Raw genomic sequence first — 13,028 nt, 5'->3', positions numbered from 1 at the left:
TGAATTACACATTTGTGAAAAAAAATATGTCATATATTATATACTTCATAATAATAATTTTGCGATTGAATTTTTTTAAATCTGCAACCTTTGCGACCTAGCAACTTAAAGATTTTTACAATACGTTATTGGTAATTTTTTAAACAATATAATTTGATAAGCCAAAGGAAATGTTCTAGATGAGATTAACAAGAGCACTTTAACAAATACTATTTACTTACTCTATTTTCCAAAGAAAGTGTGAAAAATATATGATAGAAATATGTGATTAAGTTGCAGAAGGATGTTTTTCTTGATTCATATCAGAAGACACAAACATGGACTGCAGCTGGTTTTCCACACGCTACACATTGTTGTATATTGACTCATCGCAGTCAGTCTGCACAGAGAAACAAGATTAATTCACTCCCCTTTTCATGCATGCACAAAATGAATGAACTAATGAAGGAAACATTACTTATCCCTACATTGCCATAGACAGGAGGGTTGTTGTACATGTCAGGGCAAGGGATATCGTTACAGCGGTTTTTTCTGGAGAAAGAATGCAAAAGGTAAAGATTAAATCTAATTGCATATCTTCTTAAATCATATTTAATCATCAGTAAGATTTGTTTGTTTTCAAACAGAAGTGAAGAATTAAAACCTTTTTTGTGGGGCACTATGAGGGAGCTCCACAGGTCTGTCTGACATCATGTTGCTCAGGTTAGTGGTTGTTGTGTCTCTTGATCTCCCCCTGCTGGCAGTAAAATGTTTTTAATTAAATGAGAAAGGAAACTGACACTTTTCACAGCCTCTAACCAAAAAGACATACATTTATTTAAAATATCGATCTATCCATCGATCGATCGATCGATAGATAGATATGCACACACACACATACATTCTGGTGTTCATTTGGTTGTAATTATGACTATTATTTCACAAATGATGCAATAATAACAAATGCTTATTTTCAATGATTATGTTCATGACAACTTACCATTTTTTAACAACTCCCAACCCACTTCCTATCAGAATAATCAGAAAAATCACACCTGCTCCAGATGAGATAAGAATATTCTGCATGTTGTCTGTCCAGATAGAAACCATAATGAGTGTTTTTGTCATGTAAAAACAGAGAGATCAGTGCATCTTAAGTCTTTCTTACCATTAACAGGTAAAGAGAGCAAGATGTTGTCATATCCCACCACGTTGTTTGCCAGGCACTGCACACGCCTGAAAGACCCAAAGTCTGTCTGCAGAGTCTCAATAGTAACAGAGCCATTTTTCTCTGCTTTGTTGCTTTGCATGACTCTGTCACCCAAAATAAAATAGACCATGCTGGGAGGCTCGGACTCTACGATACAGTCACACTTTATGATGCCGTTCTCAGAGGAGCACTTTGAGGAAGTCTTGATGTCAGGGGCAGCTTTAAGGACAAGAAATATAATTAGTGGGGATTTATCATATCCTGTTAGCATCACTGGAGAACTTCAGGTGTACAGATTCTCCCTCATTTACATCTGACTTATACTCAACCTTTAAATTAAAGCTTTAAAATCTAAATCAAATCAAAATGTATTCCTATATCACATTTAAAAGCAACAAAGTGTTTTACAATTAATTAAGAACAAGAGAAAACAATAGAAAAAAAATGCATTAACAAACATAAAACAAGCGTGATGCTACTCAAACTAAACTTGAATTAAAAGCCAACACTAAAAAAGTGAGTTTTAAGATACAATTTAAAAAGACTGACTAGACTCTGAAGTACGAATATCATCTGTCAAGTTAGTCCAGAGTCTAGGCACTGCAACTGCGAAGGCCCGATCTCCTCTATGCTTCAATCGAGACCTTGGCTGTAGTAAGAGCATCTGGCTAGACGATCTCAGTGCTCTTTTGGGGTTATACATGTTGAGGAGTTTGCTTAAATAACTGGGCGCCATATCATTTAACTTTAAAAGTAAGTGAAAGAATCTTAAAATCAACATGATATTAGACAGGGAGCCAGTGTAAATTTGCTAAAACTGGAGTGATATGGGGAGCTTGTGGGGATAGGTTAATTGATTAATCCAAATTGTCACTAGGTGTGAATGTGAGTGTGAATGGTTGTTAGCCCTGCGACAGACTGGCGACCTGTCCAGGGTGTACCCCGCCTTTCGCCCTATGACAGCTGGGATAGGCTCCAGCGCCCCCCGCGACCCTGAAAAGGATAAGCGGAAGTGAATGGATGGATGGATGGATGGATGGAGTGATATGTTCATACATTCTAACACTAAAAGACGTGCAGCAGCATTTTGGTCTACCTGCAAGCAATGGAGAAATGAGTGTTGAAGACCCAAATAGAGAGAATTGCAGTAGTCCAGTCCAGAGGTGATGAAGGCATGAAAAGGTTTTTCTAGGTCTTTTGGAGGAAGATAAGGCTTTGCTCTGGCAATTTCACATAACTGATAAAAACGGGTTTTCACCCGTTTCACCCGAATTTGATTATCTGCACTGGTAGAATTATCTGCTATTAGTATAAACTGATACAGTATACTTACATTTTACTTGAAGTATCTTAGATGTTTCCAGGTGCAGTCCTCGATGGTATGTTACTCTGCATTTTAAAGGCTTGTTGTGATCAGAGCGGTTTGGGCGAAAGGTCAGAGTAGATATTGAATTCCACTGGCCTTCATGAAGCTGCTGTGTTTGATTTTGCTGTTCTCCAAAGTGACTCCAGATGAAAGAAGGTGGATATGTGGGGCAGGAGTGAAACACGGAGCAGGATGCAGACACATTCTCACCCTCCTTTACTTCCTCTTGCACAGATAAATCAGGTTGACCTGTGTTAACAAAAAAGATTATAGTCATAAACCAAATGCAGTTGTGAAGGTAAGTGTACTGTATTGGAAATACAAATGCACTTAAACAGTATAGCTGCTGATGTTGTGTTTTATGCAGCTATCAATTTTGATCAAGTGAATTGATTTGATAAGTATTTAACTGTAAAAAGTAAAATAGATTAAAAACAGTGACTGGGCATAGGGATTATTTAATGGAGAGATATTTCCTATTTTATTGCAAACAAAACAGTGAAAACATCCGTTGGATATTACTGATGTTATCTTTTCACAAATATAGTTATGCTAATATTCACAACATGCTTACAATAATTTTTAAAATAAATTATTTTACATACTGACTGAAATAGAGACTTTGTTATTTTTGTAGGAGTACTGGTCATAGCCTTTAATTTCAATCCGGAAATATAAAGGCCCCACATCACTTTGTTGAAGATCATCAATCATCAGAGAACAGTTCTTCTTGCTGAGGTCTCCCAGCAGCTTTGTCCTATTCCGAAACTGACCCGGAGTTTGAGATGCATCAGAATGATAGACGACTTGATCATTGTCATTGTACCAAATCCCTGTAAAGCTTGTGGTATTGGTTTTTGGATCTGGGTAGTTATAAGAGCAGGGGATCACCACACATGATCCAAGGAGACCTTTCACTGAGGATGACACAGCAGCAGTCCAAGATGACGCTTCAGGTTGAGTCACTGCAATAAATTTGAGAGCAAAACGTGATGAAGAAACAAACAAAAACAGGGTAAACAATGAGAGGAAGACAATGCACAGGACAAAATCTTAATAATGAAATTTTTTTCCTCAGCTAAATAAGATAAAAAAAACAAAACACATACTGTTTAACTCTGTATATTTTAAGAATTTATACATTATACAGAACACACATACCTTTGGAGCAAATGCACATGGACAACAAAAGCCACTGTAGAGCATTCATCTCTTCACTTCAGCAAATAAAGTGATAAAGCTGCTGTTTTTTCTCTTTGTAAAAATATGACATGATAGTTTCTGTTCTTCTTTTGACACAGTACATTTAAGTCAGACCTTCCCAGAGTGTGGGGCCCGCCCCCCAGGGGGGGTGCAGAGCCATTGCAGGGGGGGCACGGTATGAAAAGGGGGGGGAAGAAAAAACAAAACGCTTGGACACTGCTAGCACAGGGCGCCCACAGAAATGCAAAGCAGGAGATGAAGCATCGCTGAATATGTTTTCAAACCAACTTCATTCTAAGCCAAAGACTAGAAAATATGGCGAAGCATATCTTCCCTTTGGCTTCACCTGCACAAGTGCCAAGGTAGGTCTCCCCTGCAGGATTGGTTTTCCCTGCGTCGGGAGCATGCACTGGGCTCTCCAAATCACGGACAAAAAGTATCCTACAGTTGTTTATGTTTTTAAGCCCATTTTGCACAGAGAGGCATTTTTTGAAAAATGCATTGATAGCAATGTTGAATATTATTACACACATACAGTAAAATAATTACACCGTGACGCCTCTGCCTTTCTAAATGGAGGGACAGTAACTGCGTGTGTATATGTTAGTGTGTAAAACTTGAAGACAGTAAGATTAACAGTATTTTGTCTCTACCTGCCATTCTGTAATTCATCTCATGTAAACCATAACGTGGCGCACAGCGTGACGTGAAAAAGGCACATACCTTTGACGTTGCGTGACCAACTCTGTATTCCTCGTCCACACGTAAACAGAAAAAAAGGAGTTTTAAAAAATCTGCGTTTTCGGTGATTCGAAACGCCGTTTACGTGTGGAAGAAACAGCTGCGTTTTCAAAAATACCCGTGTAGGTGTGGACGTAGCGTAATAGAGTTAGTAGTTTACTTTCTTACTACCTGTAATTTATTGCAGATTACTTGTATTTGCTTAATTGTTTACTAAATGTTTGAGGTGTGAAAGAAACCGCAATGGAGCAAAATATGGGTGTGTGTGGTTGGAGGATGTGTTTGTGCGTGTGCGTGCATGCGTGAGAAAGGGGGGGGGGGGGGGGGGTGCGAACATTTTTCTTGTAAAACAAAGGGGGCCTAGCAAAAAAAGTTTGGGAACCACTGATTTAAGTCAAACACAAAATCTAACCTTTCTTTCATATATTGTATGTCTGTGAAAGGTCTCAGTGATCTAGGTCATCTTAGTCTAAGTAGCTTGGAAAGAAAAGTGTCTGGACTTCTTTAAGTTGCTTTAAGACCTTTCACCTCTCATTCAAGAAGGTCAAATGGTGGAGAGTCCCAGATTTTAAGCCCTGTGGGAGTGTCCCCAAGAGGAACATGGACCCCCTATTTGTCCTCTACCTAATCACATGAGCAAAGGTGTGAAAACGGGTGTGGGTCACAATCAACCAAGGTTTCAGGTGAACCCACCATGAAAGCTAGCCCCACCCTATCATGTGATTTACTGAGGTCAAATGGCCCAGGATGTAGGTGGGTGTTAAGGTGTCTGGGGAGGGATCTCAAAACTGGATTATAGATGGCAGAGAATTGGTGTTGTAAGCCACTAACCTTGTTCAAAGATGGCCGTTCACAGAGGACATAGATGGCTTCTTTCACTCTTCTTTTAAACCATTTGTTTTCTCTTTCCAAAATGTGAACATTGGCATCCTTGAAAGAGTGACCTTTGTCCTTTAGGTGCAGATGAACAGCTGAGCCTTGTCCCACCAAGGTGGCTCTTCTATGCTGTGCCATGTGGCTCTTCACCCTCCACATTTTCTGGAGCTTTTCTCTGAGCGCTTGGTACTTCTCCAGCTTCTTGTGTACATTCTTCCTGATGTTGCTGTCATTCGGTATCGCTATGTCTATCACTGTGGCCGTCTTACTCTGTCCAACACTACTATACAACCACTATACCTAAGATAATATAACTATATTTATACACACACACATAAGCACATGAGCGTGGCACAGAAAGGAATTGGCAAGAATATCAGAGGAGCGAAACACCAGTAGAACAGTCACCTGAGACTGCAAGGCTAGACGGACCAATCTGTGCATTGCCTGGATTGGTTACAACAGTGACTCCCAAAACTTTTTTTGCTGGGCCCCCCTTTGTTTTTACAAGAAAAATGTTCCCCTTTTCATACTGCGCCCCCTGCAATGGCTCTGTGCCCCTCCCTAGGGGGCGGGCCCCACACTTTGGGAAGGTCTGGGTTACAAGAAGGATTATGAAATGCCTGGAATGCCTAGAACTGTACAAGATCAACAGGACCCTAAGAGCCTTCATCAGGAACTTAATGGGACTGTGGCATACAACACTAGAGGCCAACTTCAAGCCCATAGCACAAGTCACCATCAAGCCAAGGCGATGCTCTGTCCCCAGCGCTGTTCTGCATAGGCCTGAACATCCCACCAGCCGCGTGCTCAGTGAATACCCTAAGCAGAAACCCAAGAAAGAGGAGGAAGAGGAGGAACTACCATGGAAGGACAGACCCCTGGACTGTATACATCATTGGCAGATAGAGGAGGTGGCTGACATCCAGAAATCCTACCAGTGGCTAGACAAAGCTGGACTGAAAGAGGCACAGAGGCACTAATCATGGCAGCACAGGAGCAAGCTCTGAGCACAAGATCCATAGAGGCTGGGGTCTATCACACCAGCCAAGACCCCAGCTAAGATACTGCACAGGACCCTCAAGCTCCCAGGCCTCTGATAGAGGACCTGAGCCTGAAGGATAGAACTGTTCAAAAGACGCAGGAATTGGATCTGAGGTGATTCTGAGGTTGAGGTGGATATTGTAAGCCCATTATTGTGCCATCAAACAGGTTAAAAAACACACACATAAAAGCACTGTTTAATGAGGCTTTGTGCGCTCAACCTTTTGGCAAAGCAATTGGCAGTCTGTGATGAGTGAGCACAAGGAGAATAAAAGTTTACAGGACAGAAGACCTTTCAGCAGAGAATGAGGCCACGAGCTGGTCCATAAATGCTGACTCTTAACTGGAAATGATGGGATGCAGTTGTGTTGGGAAAAGAGTGGGAAGCTGGACTAACCAGGAGGAAGGAACCTGGATTTTGTGGCAGGAACAGAAAAAGACTGTCCCTCAACTTAACACTCAGCCTGGACTTCGCTACAGCTGGGTTCATGCAGCGTTTTCTGCTTTTTCAGAAACAAAGGCAATCTGTACTTAAGTTACAATCATTTAAAGATTAATTTCAAATTACTTCGGTTTTTTTTGTTTTACTAGTTTATGTTTGTGGATTTGATGTATTCTATTACATGCGTATGATATGAAGATTAACTTAAGAAATAGCTGTTTCCTATTAGTCCACAGACCTAGATTTGTCTACATAGAATAGGAAGAAATAATTAGCAGAAGACAAGTTTTTACTAAAGGTGTCTTTACTAAAGGAAAGTAATAGAGAAAGCAAAAAGATATTTCTGTACGATCCTGTATTTTGTGTTGTGGATCTTACCGAGGGCGGCCTCAATGGTAATGTCACGGTCTGGCTGGCAGACCGTGGGGATGTGGGGAAAGGAGGACCCAAAACGCAGACTCTGCGATGCAAACAGTGCTCTTTATTCACAGTGAAAAACTGTAAACACAATAACTCCCCGTTGCTCCCTTGAACCCCGTGTGCGTGCTTCCCTCCGACGTCTGTGCTCGTGCTCGTGCTCCCCGCTGTTGTGTTTCCGCACACCCCGTGCGTGCTGCCTTTCTGGACCACTCTTCCTCCTGCAGGGAAACCATAGAGGCAGCCGTCAACACTAACCCTCGGCGGGCATATACGAACAACACAGACATATGCTGACACACTAACTTGGTACGATAACTCAATGATCCCGTGCCGATCCCCTAAGTTTAAGACGAACGCCCAACTCTTGAGCCACGATCGGCCCCCTTGTTTCGGTGTATATGTAGAAAATAATGAAAAGTTTAACTTTTGTAATGTAATTGTAAAAGGCAAACTTTAACTCTATATTCATTATATGTAAAGTGAAATACTTTGAGCTTTGTTTTGTTTAAATTTGGGTAATTATGGCTTAAAGATCATCAAAACATCTGAAAGTATGTTAATTTATACACTCTGTATTTGGAAGGGGCTCCTTTATTATGAAATAACTGAATCAATGCTATCAGTACTATTCAGAATTTTTAAGTAATGCAATATTGGACTGTGATGTTGTCTTGGACTTCCTTGCATCCTCTGTATTTTTTAAAGACATCTTACCCCAGAGATATGTCATTTGTCAAGTTCATGTGTTGGCCTTTTCATATTATTCTTAATTCATATTTTTCCTAATACTATTACAAATGTAGTCATTGCCAGAGTCTTTCACACCAGCACTGAAAGGTCTTTTGAACTAATAGAATTAAGGGCACAAGTTCATTGATGAAAATCGAGGCAGGTGTGTGGGAGCTCCAACACTCTCCTAAGTAGCTCCCCCGACGAGCCCTGATCACCAACAGGTGTGGCAGGAACTTCAGGTGTGGCCAGTCCTTCGCAGGGCCACACCCATCAGGCCTGCAGGTGGCTGTGCTCCATCCTCCAGCCACACCCGCAGACATACACACGTATACACCCACACCCTGCCTATACATACGAGTGGGACACAGACTAACACAGCATTGTGGAGAAAACACACATCACCAAATAATAATAATACTAACAACAATAACAACAGTCAAAACTGGTCACGGACCCCCGAGTCCTCCAGAGCCGGGTCCGTGACAGTACCCCCCCTCTAAGGGTCGGCTCCTGACGACCCAAAAACACAAACCAAAAACAGTACAACCAACCCAGGGCGGGCGGCGGGAGGTCCAGGACGGAGGGCAGAACCAAAACAAGCAAAAACCCCCAAAGAAAACAACCCCCCCATGGTCACAGTCCCAGAGTCCGACCGCGCATCCCGCAGCGGAGCAACAAAAAGAAAAAATGCCACAAAACAGTCTCAGGCGGCCCATCAACATAACAAAAGAGTTCAGGGGGCCTACCTCGAGTCCAATGGTGGCGACATTGCAGCTCCGGCGGGCAGCCACGGGTCCGGCAACAGCAGAAAAACGGTTCTGGGGGCCTGCCACTGCTCCAGTGGCGGCGGCACTGCTGCCCCTCCGGTGGCGAGCCCCGGGCCCAGTAGCGGCGGCGCTGCTCCCCAGGCGGCCCGCCCGGGATCCAGAGGCGGTAGCGGCGCTGCTGCTCCTCCGGCGGCCTGCCCCGGGTCCGACGGCGGCGGCGCTGCTCCCCAGGCGGCCTGCCCGGGATCCAGTGACGGTAGCTGCGCTGCGGCTCCTCCGGCGGCCTGCCCCGGGTCCGACGGCGGCGGCGCTGCTCCCCAGGCGGCCTGCCACGGGTCCGGTGGCGGCGCTGCTCCTCCGGTGAGCAACAGCGAGGTGTGGCACACAGTTCATGACGCGCTGGTTCGTTGACCTCCGGCTCCGGCTGAGCGGGTTCCTCCTCGGCTGCTGGCAGCGAGGGCCCCTCCTCGGCTGCTGGCAGCGAGAGCTCCACCTCGGCGGCTGGCAGCGAGAGCTCCCTCGGCGGCTGGCAGCGCCGGTTGTTCCTTCCGCTCGCCGAGCTCCTCTGCTGGTGGTTCGCTGAGCTGCTCCTGCTCGCTGAGCTGCTCCCGCCCGCTGAGCTCCGGCTCGGGCAGAGCGAGCTCCTCCTGCTCGCTGAGCTCCGGCTCCCGCTCGCTGAGCTCCGGCTCGGGCAGATCGAGCTCCTCCCGCTCGCTGGGCTCCTGCTCCGCCACGCTGAGCCGCTCCTCCGGCTCGCCGGGCTCCTGCTCCGGCTCGCAGGGCTCCTGCTCCGCCACGGTGAGCCGCTCCTCCGGCTCACCGGGCTCCTGCTCCGGCTCGCAGGGCTCCACAGCTGGCGGTGCGGGCTCCTCCCGCTCTCCGAGCACCCTGAGCACCTCCGGCTGCGCTACAGCTACTGACGGTCGATCTGGAGGTGAAGATGGTGATGCGGTGTCTGCAGGTGGGGAAGGTGAAGGTAGAGTAGGTGATGCAGATGGCGAAGCCGAGAGTGCTGCGGTCGCTGCAGTCTGATGGGACTCTGGTGGAGAAGTAGCTGCAGAGGGAGGAGGTGATGATGGTGCGGCCGCTGCTCCCGGTGGACTGACCAACGATGCAGGGACAGACGGGTGAAATGATGGCAGAGGTGGTCCAGCAGGCATATCGACCTCCAACTGAGGATGAAGGTGAGAGGCTGACCGGACTGAAGACTCAGTCACCAGCTGGGCAGCAGACTCCGTTACTAGCTGGGCAGCGGACTGAGTTGAGGGTGATATGGCTATTATAAAGGGTGGAGAGGATGAGAATGTTACAGCTGGCTCAACAAATTCCAGGGGTCCAGAGGCAACTGAGGCCTCCAGTTCGGCCTCTGGGGAAAACCTCTGTCTCCATATGGCCAGACTGAGCCAAAAAGTCATCTGGGTCTGTATGCTGTGAACTCCCTAGCTCCCAGCTCACAGTCTCAGAGTGAACATCTTCTGAGTTTTTGGAGGTAAAGCAAACAGTTTCTGACCCCACCGACTCTGAGCTAACTACCTCAGGGCTGTCTATGCAAAATTCTGCCCCAGCATTAGCCCTCAGGCCACATTCGTCCGTCGGTGGTCCAAAATTCCCCACTGGGAGTTCAGTTACACCTCTTACAGTCTCTCCATTGTTAATCGCCGTAGGGGCTATAGTCTCTATGTCCATGTTCACAGGAAGGGAATTTACGACACCGGCAGAGTCCATTTTACTCACTGTGGCGTCCAGAGCCGCTGGTCCTGAGCCTTCGACCAGCACAGGAGTGAGTGTAGAGGTGGCTGAACGCTGCTTGCGAGGACGCCTTCTCCTCCGTGAAGGCGGGGCCGGGTGTAAGGAAACAGTCCTCTGCTGTTCATCTGTGTTTTGATTTTCAATGACAGGATTAATAGAAACAAATGAGTCTGGTTTACTCACTGCGGTAATGAGTGCTGTCAGTCCGTCGCCAGCTGACCAGACTGAAACCGCAGGAGTGGGTTGAGGTGTAATGGGGTGATGATGGCGAGTGCGACCTCCCTTCTGTAATGGAGGATCAAACAATTGTGGCACAAGCATCGACGGGAAAGTCCTCCGCCGATGTGCGAAAAACCAAGCGGCTAGAGCTCCTAGGTGAGCAGTCGAACCTTCCTTGCTCGGACCGCCCGAGCCGAATAATTCAAAACTAGAGCTCTCCCGTAAACTAGTGACCAATGGCTTAAGGTTGTTAATGTCCAACAAGTTCATGGTTAAGGTAGTGGATGAGAGATAATTGTCAAAGAACACTACCTGTATATGTCTCTTGTGTGGGTCTACAGCCTGGATTACGCTCCGGCAGTAATCCCATAGCTGCGCGAGCGATCTCTCCTCCGTGGCAACTCCTGAGTTTGCTGGGTCCATGGTGGTTGGCGGGATCATTCTGTCACGGTCTGGCTGGCAGACCGTGGGGATGTGGGGAAAGGAGGACCCAAAACGCAGACTCTGCGATGCAAACAGTGCTCTTTATTCACAGTGAAAAACTGTAAACACAATAACTCCCCGTTGCTCCCTTGAACCCCGTGTGCGTGCTTCCCTCCGACGTCTGTGCTCGTGCTCCCCGCTGTTGTGTTTCCGCACACCCCGTGCGTGCTGCCTTTCTGGACCACTCTTCCTCCTGCAGGGAAACCATAGAGGCAGCCGTCAACACTAACTCTCGGCGGGCATATACGAACAACACAGACATATGCTGACACACTAACTTGGTACGATAACTCAATGATCCCGCGCCGGTGGGAGCTCCAACACTCTCCTAAGTAGCTCCCCCGACGAGCCCTGATCACCAACAGGTGTGGCAGGAACTTCAGGTGTGGCCAGTCCTTCGCAGGGCCACACCCATCAGGCCTGCAGGTGGCTGTGCTCCATCCTCCAGCCACACCCGCAGACATACACACGTATACACCCACACCCTGCCTATACATACGAGTGGGACACAGACTAACACAGCATTGTGGAGAAAACACACATCACCAAATAATAATAATACTAACAACAATAACAACAGTCAAAACTGGTCACGGACCCCCGAGTCCTCCAGAGCTGGGTCCGTGACAGGTAAAGTGCAGACAAGAACCCTGGAGGAGGTCCTTAACTACAGGAATCTGAGTAAAACCTTTCTGTAGAGCTGATTAGAATTCAGCTTCAAGTCAATGGTACTTTCAACTGTTCTGTTAAAATGTTTAGATTCTTGTTTAAGCCCTGTTCGTTGTTTACTTATTTTTATTTGAGTACTAAATTTGTCTTCAGCTCATTTGTTTCTTAAACAGCAGAAGTAGCTGCTGTGGATGCGTAAAAACCCCTCATACGTCTTGTAGTCCCATTTCTCCTTTTGTCTGAGTTTTAAATTACCAAGACGATGTTAAACCAATTACATTTATGTGTTATTCACTAGACCATACACAACTGCAAAAGAAATTTGCACATTCATTTCAGAATAGGAAAAAGCGACACAGCTCACGAGTTTTGTACAGACAGTATTTAATCACGAGTGAAATTGTTTGTTTAAACTTAAGATGAAGAATCAAAACCTTTTTGTTGGGGCATAACGAGGGAGCTCCACAGGTCTCTCTGCTTTCATGGTGCCCAAGTCTGATGTTGGCGTCTCCCCTGATCGCCCCCTGCTGGCAGAAAACAATAAAATAAATAAGAACATGAGAAAGACAGCTGTCAGTTTTGGTAACCTCTTACAGTTTTTTCTGATTGCTTAAGCACATGTTATGTAACTATTGGCTAATTTAGCAAAACTCTACACACAAATAAAACAACCTGTTACCCAATTATCCAAACATTTTAGTTCTCTTGCAAAAGCAAACAGAGCCAGCTTAACTCTTCACACCTTTGTAAAAATGGTGTTTCCGTATCAAACAGTACACACAAGCCATCATCTACTAAGCACACAATGCGCCAACTGCACACCGATGGTATGAATACAAAACACATCTGGCGTTTGCCTTCCCTGTGCACAAGGTAGGCTATGTCAGTTTGAGCACATACTTCTGTCATAGATCCATAAGCATGGAGGGATCCAAACTTCAAGTACTGGTGTTTAGTCAAACACATCAAAACAAACACAAGTGTTTATTTCCAAGTATAGGATTATTTGCAATCGCCATAATGACTATATGGGTTACGTGGTCTGCAGTGAACATGCTTCCTCTGCCCCCTCCTCGTCTTCCTCTTGCTCCTCCTTGTCCTTGTCGTCCTCTTCATCCTACTTCTTCA

At 45.7% G+C, this 13,028-nt stretch overlaps 2 protein-coding genes across 2 annotated transcripts; both read right to left on the bottom strand.

Moving 5' to 3' along the window:
• Positions 1-343: 343 nt before the first annotated feature.
• Positions 344-3,764, bottom strand: LOC113031364 (myelin-associated glycoprotein-like). The gene is made up of 8 exons (XM_026183371.1): positions 3,717-3,764; positions 3,161-3,520; positions 2,523-2,804; positions 1,148-1,408; positions 980-1,070; positions 644-736; positions 468-531; positions 344-379 (listed from the first exon to the last, which is right to left on the bottom strand). The coding sequence occupies exons 1-8, from the start codon at positions 3,733-3,735 to the stop codon at positions 344-346; spliced, it is 1,206 nt and encodes a 401-aa protein (XP_026039156.1). The 5' UTR covers positions 3,736-3,764.
• Positions 3,765-8,755: 4,991 nt separating this feature from the next.
• Positions 8,756-10,195, bottom strand: LOC113032098 (basic proline-rich protein-like). Its single transcript, XM_026184762.1, has 2 exons — positions 9,193-10,195; positions 8,756-9,135 (listed from the first exon to the last, which is right to left on the bottom strand). Exons 1-2 carry the CDS (start codon positions 10,193-10,195, stop codon positions 8,756-8,758), a joined length of 1,383 nt encoding a protein of 460 aa, XP_026040547.1.
• Positions 10,196-13,028: the final 2,833 nt, after the last annotated feature.

Source organism: Astatotilapia calliptera, chromosome 11 (assembly GCF_900246225.1).
Source record: "Astatotilapia calliptera chromosome 11, fAstCal1.2, whole genome shotgun sequence".
NCBI classification, from domain to species: domain Eukaryota; kingdom Metazoa; phylum Chordata; class Actinopteri; order Cichliformes; family Cichlidae; genus Astatotilapia; species Astatotilapia calliptera.
The sequence above is the reverse complement of the archived record's forward strand: the minus strand, read 5'-3'. Positions and strand labels throughout refer to the sequence as shown.